Source organism: Pelobates fuscus, chromosome 9, assembly GCF_036172605.1.
Source record: "Pelobates fuscus isolate aPelFus1 chromosome 9, aPelFus1.pri, whole genome shotgun sequence".
NCBI lineage: Eukaryota > Metazoa > Chordata > Amphibia > Anura > Pelobatidae > Pelobates > Pelobates fuscus.
In genome coordinates this window covers 8,552,688-8,576,991 of record NC_086325.1, presented here as the reverse complement: position 1 = coordinate 8,576,991, position 24,304 = coordinate 8,552,688, and the positions used below count along the sequence as shown (strand labels likewise).

Sequence of the window (24,304 nt, the reverse complement as noted above, 5' to 3'; positions counted from 1 at the left end):
TCTTTCTAGATCAAGACGAGTGCATTCAGTCCGTCTGTGGACCCATCGGGAAATGTATCAACACCGCGGGCTCCTTTATTTGCGAATGTTTTCCCGGATTTCAACTTGATAGTCGCAGGACTAATTGTACAGGTCAGAGGAAGCAGTTCTTCTTATTATAAAGCAACAACATATTTCACAGCGCTCCACAATGGCCAAACAAAACATCTATTTAATTCCAAATTACAAGAAAGCAACTTAGGAAAGTGCGGTGTGATTACAGGAAGGGAAGACGTAAAGTGAATGTATCCGTATAGAAGATTATTGCTATGTGTATAAACAATACACACTGTATAAACATCATTGATAAATATTGAATATTAATGAGCACTGAATGCTCCGTATCGCTCAGTAGTCCCCGATCACTCGGCCGGTCCGTATCCTCTATGGGCTACCACCGATTCTGTGAGCTTTATAGAAAGGTCTCCAGTCTAAACAAGGTCTCTGCATGGCATTGAATTGAAAGATCTTTAAAATTTGGATGGGGGTACACAGAGAATGAGAGGAAATCATGGGTCTAACCCTCTTGGGACCTGTTTAAGTTCTGTTTATATTTCTATAAAATTAGAATGATAAGATTTGAACATGACGGTCCGTTAAATCTTACAATTGAAAACGTTGTTTCCCTTTAGATATTAATGAGTGTCTGGAAGGTGAATATTGCTTCCCACACGGGGAGTGCCAGAACACGGAAGGTTCTTACACGTGTGTGTGTGCCGAGGGTTACGTGCTGTCTCCTGGTGGTACTTCCTGCATTGGTATGTTCACAGTGACCAATAGAGTGATAACAAGGGCTTAGGGGAAATGGGGAAAGAGAGAGAATGAGGAATAACATGACAGGATGGGTGGCGCTGGACATCACAGCGCTTCAGGACATTTTACAAGCTCAGCATTAAGTTGTGGTGGTTGTTGTGAAGTTGCAGTTGCATTCTTCTGTAGTTCTAGAAAATTCTCTGATACAGTAACGACTACTGAAAGAACATTAGCCAATCAAAGAAATGATTAAAACCGGACACCGCGGCTACCTAACTCCACACTGAATCTGAAATGAACACAATTACATTTAATGGAATAAATGAACACAATTACATTTAGTTTTGGTAATAGGAGCAGGATTGTGTTTTTACCTCTTGTCTTCCCAAAACATCTGCTACCAATTCCTAATAAATCTCTTAAAGATGTTTCGTTAAAGCACCAGTCTCTAAATTCAGGTTAATTATAATTTCATTTGAAAACCATGTAATGCTTTCTGGAGAGTATATTATTGTTAGAGTAAAATAAGCCTATTTCATAGAATGTGACGGCAGATAAGAACCATTCGGCCCATCCAGTCTGCCCAATTTCATTCATAGTGTGACCAGCAATAGCTTAGCTAAATCTTTCTGCCTCTGTGTAAATACGAGACAAGTCATGACGTGTAGCTTTGTGCCATTAGTGTGTCATGATGTGTAGCTGTGTGTCACGATGTGTAGCTGTGTGTCACGGTGTGTAGCTGTGTGTATCGGTGTGTAGTTGTGTGTCATGGTGTGTAGCTGTAGCTGCGTGTCACAGTGTGTAGCTGCGTGTCATGGTGTATAGTTGTTTGTCAAAGTGTATAGCTGTGTGTCACGGTGTGTAGGTGTGTGTTACAATGTGTAGCTGTGTATCATTGTGTGTAGTTGTGTGTTATGGTGTAGTTGTGTGTTACGGTATAGCTGTGTGTCACGGTGTGTAGCTGTGTTTCATGATGTGTAGTTGAGTGTCATGATGTGTAGCTGTGTGTCTCGATGTGTATCGGTGTTTCACTGTGTGTTGTGTGTCACGGTGTGTTGTTGTGTGTCACGGTGTGTAGTTGTGTGTCATGGTGTGTAGCTGTAGCTGCGTTTCACAGTGTGTAGCTGTGTGTCATGGTGTATAGTTGTTTGTCAAAGTGTATAGCTGTGTGTCACGGTGTGTAGCTGTGTGTTACAATGTGTAGCTGTGTATAATTGTGTGTAGTTGTGTGTTACGGTGTAGTTGTGTGTTACGGTATAGCTGTGTGTCATGGTGTGTAGCTGTGTGTCACGATTTGTAGCTGCGTGGCATAATGTGTAGTTGTGGCAAGGTCCGTACTGGGAATCTCCAGTTTAGGGATTATAACTGGCAGGAAGGAATGATAAAGATCTAGACCAGGGGTAGGCCAACTATGGCACATGTGCCATGTACAGCACTCAAAGTTGCCAAAGCCAAACAGGCACGGGCCTGTCAGATATCTGCTAGTGGTGATTGCAGGTGATGAGGGGCAATCCTTAATTTACCCATTTCAGCGCTTAGAGGAAGTGATCTCAGATCACTCCATCCCAACACTTATGAACGAGAACCTGCACTGGAGTAGAGCAGCCCGCAGCAGGTATCACAGATTTTGACCTGCAGCTGGCAAACCCGTTGCCCACTGTATCCCAGAGAAGCCACCCACACTGCTAGATATACACAGAGCTGCAAAAAAAGCCTTCCTTTTATACAAATAATATAAATAGCCCACACACACACAGTCACCACAACACCAATGACAATCCACATACACACACATAACCTCACAAGCAGCCCCACACATACACACACTACCAAACACATATATCATCCACACACATATACACACACCACCAAACACATATATCATCCACACACATAGACACACACCACCAAACACATATATCATCCACACACACATATACACACCACCAAACAAATATATCATCCACACACACATTTACATACCACCAAACACATATATCATCTACAAACACATATACACACTACCAAACACATATATCATCCACACACACATATACACACCACCAAACACATATATCATCCACACACACATGCCAGAATTAGGACCCCTGACCTCCTCAACAGAGCGATCACGTGCTGACAGGCAGTCTCCCTGCTAGTGTAAAATAAAAATAAAAAATAAAGTTAATGTTAATAAAAAAAATAATAATAATTATATATGTGTGTATATATATGATATATAGACATAGATTATATCTATATAATATATGTCTATATATCATATATATAATGTCATACTAAGTGTATTTTTATATTAATATGTATATATATTAATATATATATTAATATAAAAATACACTTATAATTAAATTACACACAAATATATATAATATATATAATAACTATATATATATATATTATTATAAAATACAAATAATAAGTAAATTAAATTAAATAAAAAAAATTTTAAATAATATATTTTTTTTTTAAATTATATATCTATATGAAATTTTATTCTAACTGTATTTTGATATTAAAATATATATTTATATCAAAATACACTTAGAATGAAATTGTGTATATATATCTATGTATATATAAATAATAAAAATAATACGAAATATACATTTGTCCATATACAAAATTATATAAATAATTATATAAATATACACGTAGACTTCAAATATATAATTATGCATATATATTTAAATTCTACGTGTGTATTTATGTAATATTTTTACATAATTAAGTAATTTTATTGATTGCAATTTGGGGGACCTGCCTGACAACCCAGGCCGAAATTCCAGAGAATTTAATTTGCTAGCACTGTATTTTACCCTGTAACTTTCTATGACACCCTAAAACCTGTACATGGGGGGTACCGTTTTACTCGGGAGACTTCGCTGAACACAAATATTAGTGATTCAAAACAGTAAAACCTATCACAGCGATGATATTGTCAGTGAAAGTTACTTTTTTCGAATTTTTCACACACAAACAGCACTTTTACTGATGATATAATTGTTATGATACGTTTTCCTGTTTTGAAACACTAATATTTGTGTTCAGCAAAGTCTCCCGAGTATAACAGTACCCCCGATGTACAGATTTTATAGCGTTTTTGAAAGTTACAGGGTCAAATATATGGGTCAAATATTTTTACATTGAAAATTGCCAGGTTGGTTATGTTGCCTTTGAGAGCGTATTGTAGCCCAGGAAGGAGAATTACCCCCATGATGGCATACCATTTGCAAAAGAAGACAACCCAAGGTATTGCAAATGGGGTATGTCCAGTCTTTTTTAGTAGCCACTTAGTCACAAACACTGGCCAAAATTAGCGTTCAATTTAGTTTTTTACTTTTTTCACACACAAACAAATATGAACGCTAACTTTGGCCAGTGTTTGCGACTAGGTGGCTACTAAAAAGACTGGACATACCCCATATTGAATACCCTGGGTTGTCTACTTTAACAACAAAAAATGTACATGTGGGGTGTTATTCAGAGATTTATGACAGATAATAGTGTTACAATGTCACTATTGATAAATATGAAAAAATGTGTGTTTTGAAACCGCAATATCCTACTTGCACCTATAGCCCTATAACTTGCAAAAAAAGCAAAAAAGCATGTAAATACTGGGTATTTTAAAACTCAGGACAAAATTTTGAATCCATTTAGCAGGTTTTTTTATTCGCTTTGGTAGATGAGTAAAAGATTTTTCAAGTAAAAGTAAAAAAAAAATATTTTTTTCAATTTTTCATCACATTTTTTTTATTTTCTTTAAATTAAATTACATGAGATTATATACATAATGGTATGTAAAGAAAGCCTTTTTTGTCCTGAAAAAAACAATATATAATTTGTATGGGAACAATGAGAGAGCGGAAAATTACAGCTAAACACAAACACCACAAAAGTGTAAAAAGAGGCCTGGTCGCAAATGTACAACATCGCAAAAACAGTCCAGTCCTTAAGGGGTTAAGTTTAAAAAATAGGCCCGGCACACCAAGGGACTTCAAGATCTTGTTTTGGCACAGTACTACAAAAAGGCTGCGTACCCGTGATCTAGACTTGAAGTAATTATTTTTAATTCCCCAAATTAGATCAAGATGAGTGTCAGCTTGGAACGCTTTGCCAGGGCGGACGATGCAGCAACACCCAGGGCTCCTTCCAATGTGTTTGTCCCAGAGGATTCAGAGCCACTGCCAATAAGGCAACCTGTGCAGGTGAGATACATGCAGGAACCCGGGCACAGCCTCACACAGCCAATCAGAGCCCGTTCCGGCCAGAGATGGTTTAGGTAGAGTAGGGCACAGCATGCAAGATGCGGACCCACTTACAGCACTTATCCACATCACTGAGAGTGGGCAGAGGGCCCAGTGAGACTGCCTGGAGCTCTGGACTGGATTTCTAGATAGTCTTTAAATTGCTCTGACTTGTTAATTCAGATTCAGCGCACTCGTGACATGGCTTTAATAGGCCAGATTCACTACTTAATTTCTTCCCAGATATTGACGAATGTCAAGAGAGAGAAGCATCTATCTGCGGGACTCAAAAATGTGAGAATACACTGGGATCCTACCGATGCATCTCTGAGTGTGATAGTGGATACAGACGTACTGCGTCAAATGACTGCGCAGGTAACATGTTTCCCCTCTGCAGAACTGCGTTATTCTCTTTATATGTGATATACCATTCTCACACTCAGATTCAAGATGGAGGACACACAGAGTGATATACCATCCTCGTACTCAAAGATACATCTTGAATCTGAGTGTGAGAATGGTATATCACTCTGCGTATCCTCCATCTTGTATGTGTGAGTGTGAGAATGGTATATCACTCTGTGTGTCCTCCGTCTTGTCTCTTTGAGTGTGAGAATGGTATATCACTCTGTGTGTCCTCCGTCTTGTCTCTTTGAGTGTGAGAATGGTATATCACTCTGTGTGTCCTCCATCTTGTATCTTTGAGTGTGAGAATGGTATATCACTCTGTGTGTCCTCCATCTTGTCTCTTTGAGTGTGAGAATGGTATATCACTCTGTTGGTCCTCCGTCTTGTTTCTTTGAGTGTGAGAATGGTATATCACTCTATGTGTCCTCCATCTTGTCTCTTTGAGTGTGAGAATGGTATATCACTCTATGTGTCCTCTATCTTGTATGTGTGAGTGTGGGATTGCAGTACGTCCTTCTGTGTGTCCTCCATCTTGTCTCTTTGAGTGTGAGAATGGTATATCACTCTGTGTGCCCTCCATCTTGAATCTGAGTGTGAGAATTACCATATCACTCTGGGTGTCCTCCGTCTTGGATCTTTGAGTGTGAGAATAGTATATCACTCTGTGTGTCCTCCATCTTGTCTCTTTGAGTGTGAGAATGGTATATCACTCTGTTGGTCCTCCGTCTTGTTTCTTTGAGTGTGAGAATGGTATATCACTCTATGTGTCCTCCATCTTGTCTCTTTGAGTGTGAGAATGGTATATCACTCTATGTGTCCTCTATCTTGTATGTGTGAGTGTGGGATTGCAGTACGTCCTTCTGTGTGTCCTCCATCTTGTCTCTTTGAGTGTGAGAATGGTATATCACTCTGTGTGCCCTCCATCTTGAATCTGAGTGTGAGAATTACCATATCACTCTGGGTGTCCTCCGTCTTGGATCTTTGAGTGTGAGAATAGTATATCACTCTGTGTGTCCTCCATCTTGTATCTTTGAGTGTGAGAATGGTATATCACTCTGTGTGTCCTCCATCTTGTCTCTTTGAGTGTGAGAATGGTATATCACTCTGTGTGTCCTCCATCATCGTCTCTTTGAGTGTGAGAATGGTATATCACTCTGTGTGTCCTCCATCTTGTCTCTTTGAGTGTGAGAATGGTATATCACTCTGTTGGTCCTCCATCTTGTATGTGTGAGTGTGGGGTCGCAGTACGTCACTCTGTGTGTCCTCCATCTTGTCTCTTTGAGTGTGAGAATGGTATATCACTCTGTGTGTCCTCCATCTTGTATCTTTGAGTGTGAGAATGGTATATCACTCTGTGTGTCCTCCATCTTGTCTCTTTGAGTGTTTGAATGGTATATCACTCTGTGTGTCCTCCATCTTGTATGTGTGAGTGGGGGATTGCAGTACGTCACTCTGTGTGTCCTCCATCTTGTCTCTTTGAGTGTGAGAATGGTATATCACTCTGTGTGTCCTCCATCTTGTATCTTTGAGTGTGAGAATGGTATATTACTCTGCGTGTCCTCCATCTTGTCTCTTTGAGTGTGAGAATGGTATATCACTCTGCGTGTCCTCCATCTTGTATGTGTGAGTGGGGGATTGCAGTACGTCACTCTGTGTGTCGTCCATCTTGTCTCTTTGAGTGTGAGAATGGTATATCACTCTGTGTGTCCTCCATCTTGTCTCTTTGAGTGTGAGAATGGTATATCACTCTGTGTGTCGTCCATCTTGTCTCTTTGAGTGTGAGAATGGTATATCACTCTGTGTGCCCTCCATCTTGAATCTGAGTGTGAGAATTACCATATCACTCTGGGTGTCCTCCGTCTTGGATCTTTGAGTGTGAGAATAGTATATCACTCTGTGTGTCCTCCATCTTGTCTCTTTGAGTGTGAGAATGGTATATCACTCTGTTGGTCCTCCGTCTTGTTTCTTTGAGTGTGAGAATGGTATATCACTCTATGTGTCCTCCATCTTGTCTCTTTGAGTGTGAGAATGGTATATCACTCTATGTGTCCTCTATCTTGTATGTGTGAGTGTGGGATTGCAGTACGTCCTTCTGTGTGTCCTCCATCTTGTCTCTTTGAGTGTGAGAATGGTATATCACTCTGTGTGCCCTCCATCTTGAATCTGAGTGTGAGAATTACCATATCACTCTGTGTGTCCTCCATCTTGTCTCTTTGAGTGTGAGAATGGTATATCACTCTGTTGGTCCTCCATCTTGTATGTGTGAGTGTGGGGTCGCAGTACGTCACTCTGTGTGTCCTCCATCTTGTCTCTTTGAGTGTGAGAATGGTATATCACTCTGTGTGTCCTCCATCTTGTATCTTTGAGTGTGAGAATGGTATATCACTCTGTGTGTCCTCCATCTTGTCTCTTTGAGTGTTTGAATGGTATATCACTCTGTGTGTCCTCCATCTTGTATGTGTGAGTGGGGGATTGCAGTACGTCACTCTGTGTGTCCTCCATCTTGTCTCTTTGAGTGTGAGAATGGTATATCACTCTGTGTGTCCTCCATCTTGTATCTTTGAGTGTGAGAATGGTATATTACTCTGCGTGTCCTCCATCTTGTCTCTTTGAGTGTGAGAATGGTATATCACTCTGCGTGTCCTCCATCTTGTATGTGTGAGTGGGGGATTGCAGTACGTCACTCTGTGTGTCGTCCATCTTGTATCTTTGAGTGTGAGAATGGTATATCACTCTGTGTGTCCTCCATCTTGTATCTTTGAGTGTGAGAATGGTATATCACTCTGTGTGTCCTCCATCTTGTCTCTTTGAGTGTTTGAATGGTATATCACTCTGTGTGTCCTCCATCTTGTATGTGTGAGTGTGAGAATGGTATATCACTCTGTGTGTCCTCCATCTTGTATCTTTGAGTGTGAGAATGGTATATCACTCTGTGTGTCCTCCATCTTGTCTCTTTGAGTGTGAGAATGGTATATCACTCTGTGTGTCCTCCATCTTGTATCTTTGAGTGTGAGAATGGTATATCACTCTGTGTGTCCTCCATCTTGTATCTTTGAGTGTGAGAATGGTATATCACTCTGTGTGTCCTCCATCTTGTATCTTTGAGTGTGAGAATGGTATATTACTCTGTGTGTCCTCCATCTTGTCTCTTTGAGTGTGAGAATGGTATATCACTCTGTGTGTCCTCCATCTTGTATCTTTGAGTGTGAGAATGGTATATCACTCTGTGTGTCCTCCATCTTGTCTCTTTGAGTGTGAGAATGGTATATTACTCTGTGTGTCCTCCATCTTGTCTCTTTGAGTGTGAGAATGGTATATCACTCTGCGTGTCCTCCATCTTGTATGTGTGAGTGGGGGATTGCAGTACGTCACTCTGTGTGTCCTCCATCTTGTATCTTTGAGTGTGAGAATGGTATATCACTCTGTGTGTCCTCCATCTTGTCTCTTTGAGTGTGAGAATGGTATATCACTCTGTGTGTCCTCCATCTTGTATCTTTGAGTGTGAGAATGGTATATTACTCTGTGTGTCCTCCATCTTGTCTCTTTGAGTGTGAGAATGGTATATCACTCTGCGTGTCCTCCATCTTGTATGTGTGAGTGGGGGATTGCAGTACGTCACTCTGTGTGTCCTCCATCTTGTATCTTTGAGTGTGAGAATGGTATATCACTCTGTGTGTCCTCCATCTTGTCTCTTTGAGTGTGAGAATGGTATATCACTCTGTGTGTCCTCCATCTTGTATCTTTGAGTGTGAGAATGGTATATCACTCTGTGTGTCCTCCATCTTGTATGTGTGAGTGGGGGATTGCAGTACGTCACTCTGTGTGTCCTCCATCTTGTCTCTTTGAGTGTGAGAATGGTATATCACTCTGTGTGTCCTCCATCTTGTATCTTTGAGTGTGAGAATGGTATATCACTCTGTGTGTCCTCCATCTTGTCTCTTTGAGTGTGAGAATGGTATATCACTCTGTGTGTCCTCCATCTTGTCTCTTTGAGTGTGAGAATGGTATATCACTCTGTGTGTCCTCCATCTTGTATCTTTGAGTGTGAGAATGGTATATCACTCTGTGTGTCCTCCATCTTGTATGTGTGAGTGGGGGATTGCAGTACGTCACTCTGTGTGTCCTCCATCTTGTCTCTTTGAGTGTGAGAATGGTATATCACTCTGTGTGTCCTCCATCTTGTATCTTTGAGTGTGAGAATGGTATATCACTCTGTGTGTCCTCCATCTTGTATCTTTGAGTGTGAGAATGGTATATCACTCTGTGTGTCCTCCATCTTGTATCTTTGAGTGTGAGAATGGTATATCACTCTGTGTGTCCTCCATCTTGTATCTTTGAGTGTGAGAATGGTATATCACTCTGTGTGTCCTCCATCTTGTCTCTTTGAGTGTGAGAATGGTATATCACTCTGTGTGTCCTCCATCTTGTCTCTTTGAGTGTGAGAATGGTATATCACTCTATGTGTCCTCTATCTTGTATCTTTGAGTGTGAGAATGGTATATCACTCTGTGTGTCCTCCATCTTGTATCTTTGAGTGTGAGAATGGTATATCACTCTGTGTGTCCTCCATCTTGTCTCTTTGAGTGTGAGAATGGTATATCACTCTGTGTGTCCTCCATCTTGTCTCTTTGAGTGTGAGAATGGTATATCACTCTGTGTGTCCTCCATCTTGTATCTTTGAGTGTGAGAATGGTATATCACTCTGTGTGTCCTCCATCTTGTATCTTTGAGTGTGAGAATGGTATATCACTCTGTGTGTCCTCCATCTTGTCTCTTTGAGTGTGAGAATGGTATATCACTCTGTGTGTCCTCCATCTTGTATCTTTGAGTGTGAGAATGGTATATCACTCTGTTGGTCCTCCATCTTGTCTCTTTGAGTGTGAGAATGGTATATCACTCTGTGTGTCCTCCATCTTGTCTCTTTGAGTGTGAGAATGGTATATTACTCTGCGTGTCCTCCATCTTGTATCTTTGAGTGTGAGAATGGTATATCACTCTGTTGGTCCTCCGTCTTCCCCTTGCATATTCAGGGCAATATTACATGCTTATAAGTGTGTCCTGAGTGTTAAAAGTCCATATTATAGTTAATGAAAGTCTGTGTGGTTTATTCTGGTTACAGATATTAACGAGTGCTCCAATGCAACGATTTGTGGCGATAATGCAAAGTGTGAGAATGTGATTGGCTCCTACCGATGTACATGTAACTTGGGCTACGAAAAGTCTATCGAGGGGCACTGCGTTGGTATGTCACTGAAAGCTGGTTAACACTGTTATCAAAATGGGTTGCCCCAATAGAATTTCTTAGTAACTCCCTTCACAAGAAATGATTTTTGTCTACAGACTTTTCCGACACTCTTTTACAAAAATATACAAAATAATTTTCGTTCTGTGCTGGAATATGACTAAATAATAGTAAAGATGTGGCAGCAGATGCCTGGTGGTAGAATATTATGGTATCGATACCACAAAGCCATCTGAATTAAAAATAAGTCAAAATTACAATAAACCATTCAGACCTTTAAGCAAAATGCAGCGATTCGATATCAGAATTCCATTTGATATCAGGTAAAATAGAAATACCTGGAATGTAAAAAAGACTCAAATCCATTACGGTCAACTTTTCCAACATCTGTTTCACAAAATTGTCTCCAAATAATAACCCATTAAACATGATCACTACATACATGGGATATGTAAAACAAGCCAATACCAATATATAGACAGCCTTTAAAGCTTCGGTTCCTTCTAATGATAGATGTGCTTAATGCTATATGGGTTGATAGGTACCTGTGACACTCTAGGGTAAAAGACTATGTCTCCCAATAATGCAAATAATTTAGATTTATTCCTATCACGTTATTTTGCAGATATTGACGAATGTTTGGAATATGGAAATTCGATCTGTGGGGCATCACATTGTGAAAACACTCCGGGCCACTTCAAGTGCGTGACTGATTGTCTGACTGGTTATCAGCTCTCGCCCTCGGGAGAATGCACAGGTGAGATGAGCTCCAGTAGAAGCATCAGCGGGGACAAGACATGGGTGGTCCTTAGTCACGTCCGTGTTTGGGCTCTTTTAATGCAGCATAGATTAGGCTTTAAGTCCCTGGGAGAAGGGGAGAAGCTGTGGATTCGCTGCTGATTATTCCTCTGGTACTCAGAGGATCTAAAGTAAGACCAGGAAGGCTTGCAATTCTGATTAATGAGCCGTTCATGTGATAAAATGAGGCGGTTGTTCATCTTTGACATCTGATGCCTGTTCTCTTCTTCTATATGTTTCTTTACATTATGATTACTTATTAGCTATATTTAACACGTATATGTTTTATATTACGATTACTTATTAGCTATATTTAACACGTATATGTTTTATATTACAATTACTTATTAGCTATATGTAACACGTATATGTTTTATACAATGATTATTTATTAGCTATATTTAACACGTATATGTTTTATATTACAATTACTTATTAGCTATATTTAACACGTATGTTTTATATTACGATTACTGATTAGCTATATTTAACACGTATATGTTTTATATTACGATTATTTATTAGCTATATTTAACACGTATATGTTTTATATAATGATTAGTGATTAGCTATATGTAACACGTATATGTTTTATATAATGATTAGTGATTAGCTATATGTAACACGTATATGTTTTATATAATGATTATTTATTAGCTATATTTAACACGTATATGTTTTATATAATGATTATTTATTAGCTATATTTAACACGTATATGTTTTATATTACGATTACTTATTAGCTATATTTAACACGTATATGTTTTATATTACGATTACTGATTAGCTATATTTAACACGTATATGTTTTATGTTACGATTATTTATTAGCTATATTTAACACGTATATGTTTTATATAATGATTACTGATTAGCTATATGTAACACGTATATGTTTTATATTACGATTACTTATTAGCTATATTTAACACGTACCGTATATGTTTTACATTATGATTACTGATTAGCTATATTTAACACGTATATGTTTTATATAATGATTATTTATTAGCTATATTTAACACGTATATGTTTTACATTATGATTACTGATTAGCTATATTTAACACGTATATGTTTTATATTACGATTATTTATTAGCTATATTTAACACGTATATGTTTTATATAATGATTACTGATTAGCTATATGTAACACGTATATGTTTTATATTACGATTACTTATTAGCTATATTTAACACGTACCGTATATGTTTTACATTATGATTACTGATTAGCTATATTTAACACGTATATGTTTTATGTTACGATTATTTATTAGCTATATTTAACACGTATATGTTTTATATAATGATTACTGATTAGCTATATGTAACACGTATATGTTTTATATTACGATTACTTATTAGCTATATTTAACACGTACCGTATATGTTTTACATTATGATTACTGATTAGCTATATTTAACACGTATATGTTTTATATAATGATTATTTATTAGCTATATTTAACACGTATATGTTTTACATTATGATTACTGATTAGCTATATTTAACACGTATATGTTTTATATAATGATTATTTATTAGCTATATTTAACACGTATATGGTTTATATTGTGATATTATTAGCTATATTTAACACGTATGTTTGTGAAGTCTGACAATATCAAGATATATACAGTATATAAATCCACACTGTTCTATTTAACTCTATCCTGAAACTGAGAAACTCTGTCTTAGCTCCCTGCCAATCATTATTATAAGCCCCACCCTTTTCTGTCAAATTTATTACTTGAGCTGGAATGTAATATCGAATGCTAAATCTTTAGTTATAGGTGATTTTCAATGTTTTTGTTAAATGGCGCAATTTGTAGACAAGTGGGATCTCTTGTTTAATATCTCCTAGAAGCCTGTTATTCTCTGTTAGCTCTGTCTGCACCTGTCTGTGTTCCGCAGAGTTTAATCCACGTACCCTTGTTGGATTACCTATCGCAGGTATATGAAGTCATTAATGATGCTTCTATGTTACAGATATCAATGAGTGTCTGACCCTCCAAGGGGTGTGTGGGAGAGCTCTTTGCCAGAACACAGATGGATCATTCTTCTGCATCTGTCCTAACACCAACGAAGAATTCGACCCCATGTCCGGGAAATGTTTACGAACTGGAGACCCAGGTAAGGGACCTGTGTCTTCCTTCAGACTGCGCTACAGGCATTCTCATTAAATCTTCAGACGTTCTGAGACTCTTTCTTTCCTCTCAGTGTTTTCTCAACGTCCCAGCTCACCCCGAATCTTACCGTCAGGACCATTGTCTGGCCAGAATGAATGCTACTACAACCTTGAAGACCCTAATGTTTGTCAAAATGTCCTGGCAAGAAATGTAACCCATTCAGAATGCTGCTGCAGCGTTGGCAAAGGATGGGGACGGAACTGCCAGTTTCAGAGATGTCCTGAGGTCGACTCAGGTGAGTGGGGGGGGGGGGCAGAAATTTACTGTAACATTTATAAACTACTACTAAAAATAGACGTAGCTCTACCTGAACTCTAGATTTTACAGGTAGATGAAAGTCTTCTATTCATGAATCTTATATAATGCGAGACTAGGTGCTAATACGCTTGATGTTTTTTCAGTGGAGTACCAGGAGCTGTGCCCCGAGGGTGTGGGGTATATTGCAACAGGACAGGGGTATAAAGGTAAGTAGTTATCTGCCAATACATTGCACTGTGCCCACTATTTGTACCTAACGGAACCTTTCAATCACCCTGTAAATAACAAACATCGACACCGGGGGCAACTTAATTCCTGAGTTAAAAAAGGAATCTAGACAATAATAGGATATATTTAATAATATTTGTAGCTCATAAATGAGTGTAGTTTTAATATGGGTTATGAGAAGTGACACCTGAATATTCCTGTTTGTTTAGTTAGTCCAGCAGCGATGGTGAAGCACGTTTAGAAATGATTGAGCAAGCTGTTCAAATCAGATTCATTGAGCGTTAAATGGAATCTGTGAATCCCTCACTGTATTCTCCAAGAACATTAACTTATTGCTGGAAATTCCCCAGAAATCGCCCCCATATTCTGCAGCGCTGTACAATGGGTATACAAACAAATCAATTCAGAATCGATTTGTCTGACGATTGCCAGGAATTTGATTTGGACGAATCACTTACACCAAATTCTTGCAGAAGGCCAGTGAATTTTTAGTAATACAAAGTGAGTTAAAAGTTTGGATCCCCAAATTCTTTGAAAAGTATTTTCAGCTCCCAGCTGTTCCCACTGTAGCAATTAACGCTTTGTTTATGAGTAGGGCCGCTGTCGGCTTGAACAGACCTAGAACATCTTTCATTAAACATTGTTTGAAAAGTGAGGCGTTGGTGAAAAGCTCTCGGTCTGTTTTATGGTAATTGTGTTGGTCCATATGGTGGTGATACGTGTTTCTCTGACAGATATTGACGAATGTGAAGTCTTCCGAAACCAAGTCTGCAAAGATGGAATCTGTGTTAATAAAGTGCCGTTGTTTGCCTGCTACTGCGCTAATGGTTACTATTACGATCTACACCGAATGGAGTGCGTTGGTAAGTCATAGGGGCGGGGCTGACGCAGGTACCCCCTATTAAGTTCACAATATGAGGCTTATTCACTAAGCAGCATATTACACTGAGATGCTTTAAACAAAAATATCTGATTTGGCAAAAATCTCCAGCACAGCAGCAGTTACCAGCTCAGCTATTTCGATATGGCTTCCAGTCTGTGCGTTGTGGTACCGGTAATACGTACGCTTTCTCTGTGTTGTCACAGATTTGCGTGTTGGGACGCTGTAGTATTCTGGCACCTTGCCATGGCTAGGGCCATTTGCTGCCTCAAATGTAAATTACTCCACCCACCATCATTTTCTCACCCTAAGAAGCTCCTTCCTAGTTGGGGTTCATTTAGTAGGTGCTCACCTGCTGCCGATGTGGTGAGAGATGAGGAGGTGCATCACTGCCCCCTCCTGGCTAATAGATATTGTAGCAGCTCATGCAGCCCACCAGCTAGTTTTTTGTTCTTTTTCTGAAATTCGTTCCACAGCAATTTCTTGGCTAGTCAGCTCCAGCTGGACTCCTGTTCGGGAATTCCTTTTTTTATTTAGTGAATTTCTGTTTGTTTGTGTTTTAAATTCTATTTTATTTTTATAGTTTTCTGGACCCATATAATAATAGCAGAATTGGTGAAAGAGTTATAAACCGAAAACGGAATCAAAACATTATCAGCTAAATTTCCATCTGCAGATGAAATCTTTAGTGAATGAATTCCTTAACATGTGGAATTCTCTGTCCTTTTAAATGTTTATTTATTCAACCTATAAAAATTGTATAATTTAGTAAGCAGAACTGATCCATCCACAGATAATGATGAATGCCAGAAAGAAGAGGCTTGCGAGGGGGCTCAGTGTGTGAACACAGTGGGTTCCTATCACTGTACCTGCAGTCCCCCGCTGGTGCTGGATGCATCACAACGGAGGTGTGTCTCCAACTCCAGCCAGTCTATCGGTAAGTGAGGGATGGTCCGGGTTCTATGGAATGTACTGTATATTTATATATCTCCCTGATTAATACATACCATCTATTTCTCTGTTTACTCTTAGAGAGTAATCTCGCATTGTGCTGGCAAGAGGTTGGGGCGAATTTGATTTGTAGTCGCCCCCTACTGGACAGGCAGACAACATACACCGAGTGCTGCTGTCTGTATGGTGACGCCTGGGGAATGGACTGCGCTTTTTGCCCAGCAAGAGATTCAGGTAAGGACTCACTGTATTTGTAACTTACTTAAACTTGGAGAGAGACCCCAGGGCTCACATGCACAGTGGCTGGTAAATCCCAGTTTAGCTCACCATAATGATAATAATAATCGGTTTCCAGACGCTCCAATATCCCAAAATTTAGAAAGATTGCCGGCTAGATAGACACTCAAACTACAGAGAAGAGACACTTTCCAGGAATCTCTTTATTGTAAATTACAATGAAAATTCAATCACATCCCCACAAATGTGGGTAGGAGCAGATAACAAGCATTTCCCTCCGGGATTCTGAAGAAACAAGTAAATGCAAGCTGCTGTTCTCTTTGTGTAACACTCTGTTTAGCTCAGGCGTTGGGATCGGGGATTCCTTCTCTCAGAGTATAGGAGACTGCATGCAATATTTAGAGATTTGACGTGTGTGTGACTTGGTCTCTTGTTACACCTGATCACAGCGGTGGAACTAATGTAGAGAAGGCCCTGGTGAATGAAATTGTTTTGGGCCCCCTCTTACACAAGGGTGGCCAAACCGTAGATCCCGATCTGTCGTACAACTCAGCTTTGCTATGAAAGTTGTGGATCTACCATTTGCCCATCCTTGCAGGGTTGTATATTTGAGCAGTGCGCGTATAAATGTAATGCTGGGTTGTGCTTATATGTAGTGTTGGCTTTTAAATGCCAGTGTGCATTTGTGTGTAGCGTTGGTGTTTTAATGAAGGGCTGTTTGTATACAATTTTGGCAATTTAATAAAGGGGTGTGTTTGCATGTTATGTTTGTGTTTGATTGCAGGGGTGTGTTTGTATGTAATGTTTGTGTTTATTGCAGGGATGTGTTGGTATGTAGTGTTGGTGTTTGGTTGCAGGGATGTGTTTGTATGTAGTGTTGGTGTTTGGTTGCAGGGATGTGTTTGTATGTAGTGTTGGTGTTTGGTTGCAGGGATGTGTTTGTATGTAGTGTTGGTGTTTGATTGAAGGGATGTGTTTGCATGTTATGTTTGTGTTTGATTGCAGGGGTGTGTTTGTATGTAATGTTTGTGTTTATTGCAGGGATGTGTTTGTATGTAGTGTTGGTGTTTGGTTGCAGGGATGTGTTTGTATGTAGTGTTGGTGTTTGTTTGCAGGGATGTGTTTGTATGTAGTGTTGGTGTTTGATTGCAGGGATGTGTTTGCATGTAGTGTTGGTGTTTGATTGCAGGGATGTGTTTGTATGTAGTGGTTGTGTTTGATTGCAGGGATGTGTTTGCATTTAGTGTTGGTGTTTGATTGCAGGGATGTGTTTGCATTTAGTGTTTGTGTTTGAATGCAGGGTGTGTTTACATGTAATGTTTGTGTTTGATTGCAGGGATGTGTTTGTATGTAGAGTTCGTGTTTGATTGCAGGGATGTGTTTGTATGTAGTGTTGGGGTTTGGTTGCAGGGCTGAGGATGATGTGAGTGTGGGGCTGGAGCAGCTCTCTCTCCTTGTTCTCTTCCTCCCTGCAGCCTGTGCCTCTTCTCCCCGTCCTGCGCGGCGCTCTACCTGTGTCTGGGAGGAGGTGAGAGGCACTCACTTCCTCCCAGGCTGCGGACAGGCAGATGCCCAGTTGCGCTATTAAAAGACTGCGGCGCCCGAACAAGCCGTGTTTAGCAATATTCATTGTGTGACTCTAAGTGCACAGGCCACCTGATATGCCGTCTTGCTTGAGGGCCGGCTGCATTAGCAGGAGTTCCGCCACTGCCTGATGAACCAGGTCAGGGGTTATTTAAACCAGTGATGGCTAACCTTGTCATTCCAGATGTTTGTAAACTACATCTCCCATGATGCTCAGCCTACCTTCAGGCCATCGCTTTATACATTAGCCTCTGTAGATATAAAGCCATATTCAGCCCCTTTTGTTCATCCTTGGTAAATACATTTAGCCAATATGTCTGATTTGGTTTTTCCTATCTCTCCCCCTCAGATGATTTCGAATCTCTGTGTAGTATCTTCAGAAGTCCAGGATTTGGGAATCCCGCTTCGTTACCATCCGATCCTTACAGTGAATATGGACCAGAATATGGCCCTCCATATGGGATTCCATACGGCCCTGATGCGTATGCCAACCCACCTTCCAGGATAGTGAGGCCTGGTTATGATGCCTACCCATCAGCACCTGGAGGTGGTTTGGAATATGGCTCTAGATCATCATCAAGCTACGATCCTCGAGATTCGTCATACAGCCTCCCACCTTTTGAGTCACCTGACTTTGAGTCAGACCTTTCTTACCCTGATCCTGCCATAGATGATCTAAGGCCACCCTACAGAAGGTCGGATGTTGTGTATGACTCACGTAGAGGCCCATCGTCTCCTATCTCCAGGCCCAGACGTCCAGTCAACACTCCTGGGCAGGGATCAGACGATGGCCGGCAGAGCCAGCCATGGAGACCTGGAAGTCGGGACACAGAAAGCCTTGCTCCTCAGTCCAACTGGCGTGGAGGCTTGAGGGAAGCATACGAAGGTAATTAGCCAAAAAATATTACATGTGTTATACAGGGTTAATCACTAAAGTTAGAATTCAAAGTGAATATCACATTTTATAAATGAACCTGGTTACACCCCCTGGCTGTCAATCATACAACGGGTCCTGTTACTTCCTGGTTTGTTTAGCTCAATAGAGATAAACTCAAGAGGACCACATGACGTTTGTCCCGATAAAACCTGTAACGTTGACATTTTATTTGTAAAGCCAAATAAAACTCATGTTTTATTTTAAATCTGGACTTCAAGTCCCACAAGTGTTTTTATTACATACTACTTTATGTTTGTGGACCAGCACCAGGCATCACTACTCCTGGACTCTGGAGTGTAGGTTCCTGGCAACAGTTTGTATATAAATAAAACAGCATAATGTATAACAGTATATATATAAATTTATGACAGCCCAGCAGAAACACCAGAGACTTTAATTTGCAAACTCTTTATTTTACCCTGTAACTTTCCAAAACCCCATGAAACCTGTACACGGGGCATCAATGTTCTTGTGAGACATCACAGTATACAAATATGTGTGTTTTATTCACAGTTAAAATGTCATGCAGAACTTGTCAGTTAAAATGTCATGCAGAACTTTTTTCATATTAAATTATGTTTTTTTTTTGTTTTTTTTAAACACCTAATCTAGGCAAAAATAATGGAGGTTTAGTTACATTATATGATCATACATTGCATAAGCCTGCCACACCATCAACGTACCCCATTCTTGGCAGGTCCTACTCGAACAGCCTAATGTTTGCTCTTATGCGAATAACCCACTTACTTGGGGACGAAATTCCATCTGGGGCTCTCTGCAGTACAAGGCTAAATAGGGCCCTGGGATGAAGCACCTGTGACAGGGAGGGGTGCAAAACCAAGGAGTTGGCTGGACTCCCAAATATATATATATATATATATATATATGAAACCAGGGGGCTGCACTCACCTGAACATGCTGGGGGGCAATTTATATAATACACAAGATCCAGGGCACTTACTTTTCCACTAAACAGCAACTTCAATGTGGGTGCCCTTAATATGAAAGAGGTAAGTTATGGCTGAACAAACATATAGCTCAAACTCTAGGTTTTGTTTTGGTCAAAACTTGGACAATTGGCTCCATCCTTAAGGGGTTTACTATTGTTAAAGGAAAATCCCGAAACACTCTAGGTTTCTGAACTGCTTTAAGAGCCTGTCCCCTTTCTCTTATTTTATATAACTGCTGATTTCAAGAGAGAGCAACACTTTTGTAGTCCTTCTCGGTTACATCTTTTGACCGTCAGCCAGCCAGCCAGGAGAGTTCCCATCTTTGCTCCCTCTCATCATTTGCTCAAAGCAGAAATGAGGACTTCTCGTAGAGTAGGAATGGTTTTAATCTTCTCTATGAGCAGATAGCGGGCAGCATAGCCCTACATGGTCCTGAAGGCTGCGTGCTGGCATCTCTTTTGCCCCTTTTCCCATTATGGGCATAGCTAGTGACGCAGGTCGCAATACTGGTAATGCCCCCTCAGGTCCCCACCCACCCCACCTGCTTATCCATCGGGATTGTTTTAGTTGTATATCTGCATGATACCAACTACACTTATAACTATCAAGCGGATAATGTCTTGTCTTAACCCCCTCCTGACATGACACAGGTGGGGGGCATGTCCACTAAATAGCCCTGAGCAATGGAATGGAGTATAAATATAATGAGAATAGGTGTGAGCTTGTCTCTGGTCCACCTCAACCCCCTACTGCCTAGCAGCGTGATGGGGATTGTCATAAAAGAAAATGGGCACCAGCCTCTTGTCTCCCCCTGGGCCCCCAACCATGGGGGCCTTGATTAACGTAACCAAATGGTTAATACCCCTATCTGTAGTAGAACTGCAATTTTTATGATGGTCAACCAGCTTTGCTAGAACTAACATTTTGAAAACTGGTTGGCTTGAAGAATGAGCCAATCAGAGAAGACGAAATAAGATGTGTAACGGACGACCTTCCGTTGACGGATGCTCCTAGCGCTTCCTGAGGACTCCACGCACTGCAGACGACACCACAACCACCCCAGACTCCACAACCGCCTGAGCTTAACTGGAGCCGCGCCGTCTTCCTTCCACCCTGAATGAACCTCCAGCATTCAGGACCGTGTGGGAAAGACCTCTCCTCCAAGGAGAGCATAACAGGAACAGCTCTTAAAAGAGCTAAGTGATTCAAGCTCAAGGGAGTATGCAGAGCATAGCAATCCCCAGTGTGATATAGTAGTTCCCTCCAATAACGAGACAAGGCTACGTATTGAGGGTCAAGAAGAACTCTCTTTTAATTACACACACTCTGCTTTTATGCAATTCTCCCCTGCAAGGGAGACGCCCACATCCAATTAAACATTACCCAATCACACAATGGTTACCTCCCACAGATTCCCTCCCCTTAGCCTGAGAGGTAACCCAATTATAAAATACAGTTTAAACATACATTTCTATAACTCTAAAACTATGCATACAATCTTCATAAAAACACATTAATAATCAGCATACTTTACTTACACACATATCCAAAATTCAGCTAATTCCATCCAGGGGTTAAAGAGTTAGCTGGAAGTCCTTTATGACCGATTTCCTATTTCTGCCCTGAAAAGTTACAAAGTCCCATCCGAAGGCTCCGTTCGAATCGTCGAACTCACTATGACTTTTGTCGAAGTGTCGAAGTGAAACCGGGGTTGTTTCCGTGGTGTTATAGTGTCTACCAGAGGTCTGTTTTACACCCAGAAATGACAACGTCTCGTTCGAACGTGTGTTCGAATCTTCGAACGGGACTTAGTCTCCAGCCGCAATGTCGAAGGTAGGGGAAGGTACAGCTCACCGCGTTCGACTGGATTAAAATGGCCGCCGCCACGTGTTCGACTGTAATGGCGGGCACTCCGACGGCTTCGGCACTTCGACGGCTTCAGCACTTCGACGGCTTCGGCACTTCGACTGCATTCGAAGTGCCAGTTTAAAAGTTGGAACACTGCTCCCAAGTATTTAAAGGGCCAGGAACAGCATACAAACATCCATTGGGCCCAAATACAAGTCTCAAAGGGCAATACCTTCCAGGGCCATAGTCGCAGGGCAGGAGGCTAGCAATAATTCCTCTCCAATGCCCAGTGGCAAATGGCAGTTTGTCACAAGATGTTTGAACATCTAAACCTGCTAATCAGAATTTCTCTAAAAACTTTATTCCAATACAGGGAGTGCAGAATTATTAGGCAAGTTGTATTTTTGAGGATTAATTTTATTATTGAACAACAACCATGTTCTCAATGAACCCAAAAAACTCATTAATATCAAAGCTGAATATTTTTGGAAGTAGTTTTTAGTTTGTTTTTAGTTATAGCTATTTTAGGGGGATATCTGTGTGTGCAGGTGACTATTACTGTGCATAATTATTAGGCAACTTAACAAAAAACAAATATATACCCATTTCAATTATTTATTTTTACCAGTGAAACCAATATAACATCTCAACATTCACAAATATACATTTCTTACATTCAAAAACATAACAAAAACAAATCAGTGACCAATATAGCCACCTTTCTTTGCAAGGACACTCAAAAGCCTGCCATCCATGGATTCTGTCAGTGTTTTGATCTGTTCACCATCAACATTGCATGCAGCAGCAACCACAGCCTCCCAGACACTGTTCAGAGAGGTGTACTGTTTTCCCTCCTTGTAAATCTCACATTTGATGATGGACCACAGGTTCTCAATGGGGTTCAGATCAGGTGAACAAGGAGGCCATGTCATTAGATTTTCTTCTTTTATACACTTTCTTGCCAGCCATGCTGTGGAGTACTTGGACGCGTGTGATGGAGCATTGTCCTGCATGAAAATCATGTTTTTCTTGAAGGATGCAGACTTCTTCCTGTACCACTGCTTGAAGAAGGTGTCTTCCAGAAACTGGCAGTAGGACTGGGAGTTGAGCTTGACTCCATCCTCAACCCGAAAAGGCCCTACAAGCTCATCTTTGATGATACCAGCCCAAACCAGTACTCCACCTCCACCTTGCTGGCGTCTGAGTCGGACTGGAGCTCTCTGCCCTTTACCAATCCATCCATCTGGCCCATCAAGACTCACTCTCATTTCATCAGTCCATGAAACCTTAGAAAAATCAGTCTTGAGATATTTCTTGGCCCAGTCTTGACGTTTCAGCTTGTGTGTCTTGTTCAGTGGTGGTCGTCTTTCAGCCTTTCTTACCTTGGCCATGTCTCTGAGTATTGCACACCTTGTGCTTTTGGGCACTCCAGTGATGTTGCAGCTCTGAAATATGGCCAAACTGGTGGCAAGTGGCATCTTGGCAGCTGCACGCTTGACTTTTCTCAGTTCATGGGCAGTTATTTTGCGCCTTGGTTTCTCCACACGCTTCTTGCGACCCTGTTGACTATTTTGAATGAAACGCTTGATTGTTCAATGATCACGCTTCAGACGCTTTGCAATTTTAAGAGTGCTGCATCCCTCTGCAAGATATCTCACTATTTTTGACTTTTCTGAGCCTGTCAAGTCCTTCTTTTGACCCATTTTGCCAAAGGAAAGGAAGTTGCCTAATAATTATGCACACCTGATATAGGGTGTTGATGTCATTAGACCACACCCCTTCTCATTACAGAGATGCACATCACCTAATATGCTTAATTGGTAGTAGGCTTTCCAGCCTATGCAGCTTGGAGTAAGACAACATGCATAAAGAGGATGATGTGGTCAAAATATTCATTTGCCTAATAATTCTGCACACAGTGTAGATTTACCTGCAAATAGCAGGTGAGTCTGTTTTGAGGATTTGCCTTGTTCCAGGGAAGATTCGGTTTCAGTTTGGTGTTCAGTAAAGATGTGAAGCCTATGCTTTATATAGGATTTGTAAATAACCACATTACAACAGGATTTGCCTTTAGTAAAATATGAGAATTATGAGAATTCAGTTATTTTAATCACATTTTGGCAATCTAGACCAAGTTCAGTTCTTGGTGAATAACCTGGTTTGAATTCACACGTTACTGAATGCCACTGATAAGAGGACGTGTCTAGACTAATCACAGGAAACTTTCCCAAAAATGGGATTGTCATCAGCTCATCAATAGCAAGAGAGGTCACCAGTGACAAACAAGTGCAGCCGCATAGACCTCCAATAATGTTATTCACTAAACTCCCAACTATAGTGAACTGAAGACTGAATGGTAAAATGTAAACAGTAACAGCTTCAAGTCCGCTATCACAGCTCGGCTAATTTAGCCTCAATTTTACAATTTACTTCCCGGTTCCCAACATATTAGTGTTGACTATAATGCAATGTATTCTACACCAAACAGTCTGTTGGGGGTTATTTTTGTTTTATTAATCTGTTGTTTTATATTTTGGGTTTACTTTTGATTTATTTTGACTAGGCGCTGCTGTAGCATTTCTGGGGGGGAGGGGGGGTTTCTGCTCATACTATATTTTTTATTAGGAGCATGTTAATAACAATTAATTTCCTACATTACAAGATAACTAGACACTTGTTTGAGTTTAGAAGTTGTGTTTTTAATTTTACTATTTAAAAAAAATGCAT

At 40.3% G+C, this 24,304-nt stretch overlaps 1 protein-coding gene across 2 annotated transcripts in view; it reads left to right on the top strand.

Moving 5' to 3' along the window:
- The window catches only part of LTBP4 (latent transforming growth factor beta binding protein 4), a 197,227-nt gene that overhangs the window by 170,202 nt on the left and 2,721 nt on the right, over positions 1-24,304 (top strand). For both annotated transcript variants that reach the window (XM_063431084.1, XM_063431085.1), the window contains 13 exons: positions 10-132; positions 672-797; positions 4,899-5,021; positions 5,304-5,435; positions 10,588-10,710; positions 11,336-11,467; positions 13,505-13,648; positions 13,736-13,939; positions 14,106-14,168; positions 14,925-15,053; positions 15,864-16,007; positions 16,103-16,255; positions 18,192-18,728. In XM_063431084.1, the coding sequence (XP_063287154.1) occupies positions 10-132; positions 672-797; positions 4,899-5,021; positions 5,304-5,435; positions 10,588-10,710; positions 11,336-11,467; positions 13,505-13,648; positions 13,736-13,939; positions 14,106-14,168; positions 14,925-15,053; positions 15,864-16,007; positions 16,103-16,255; positions 18,192-18,728 (2,133 nt within the window). The remainder of the gene's footprint in view (positions 1-9; positions 133-671; positions 798-4,898; positions 5,022-5,303; positions 5,436-10,587; positions 10,711-11,335; positions 11,468-13,504; positions 13,649-13,735; positions 13,940-14,105; positions 14,169-14,924; positions 15,054-15,863; positions 16,008-16,102; positions 16,256-18,191; positions 18,729-24,304) is intronic.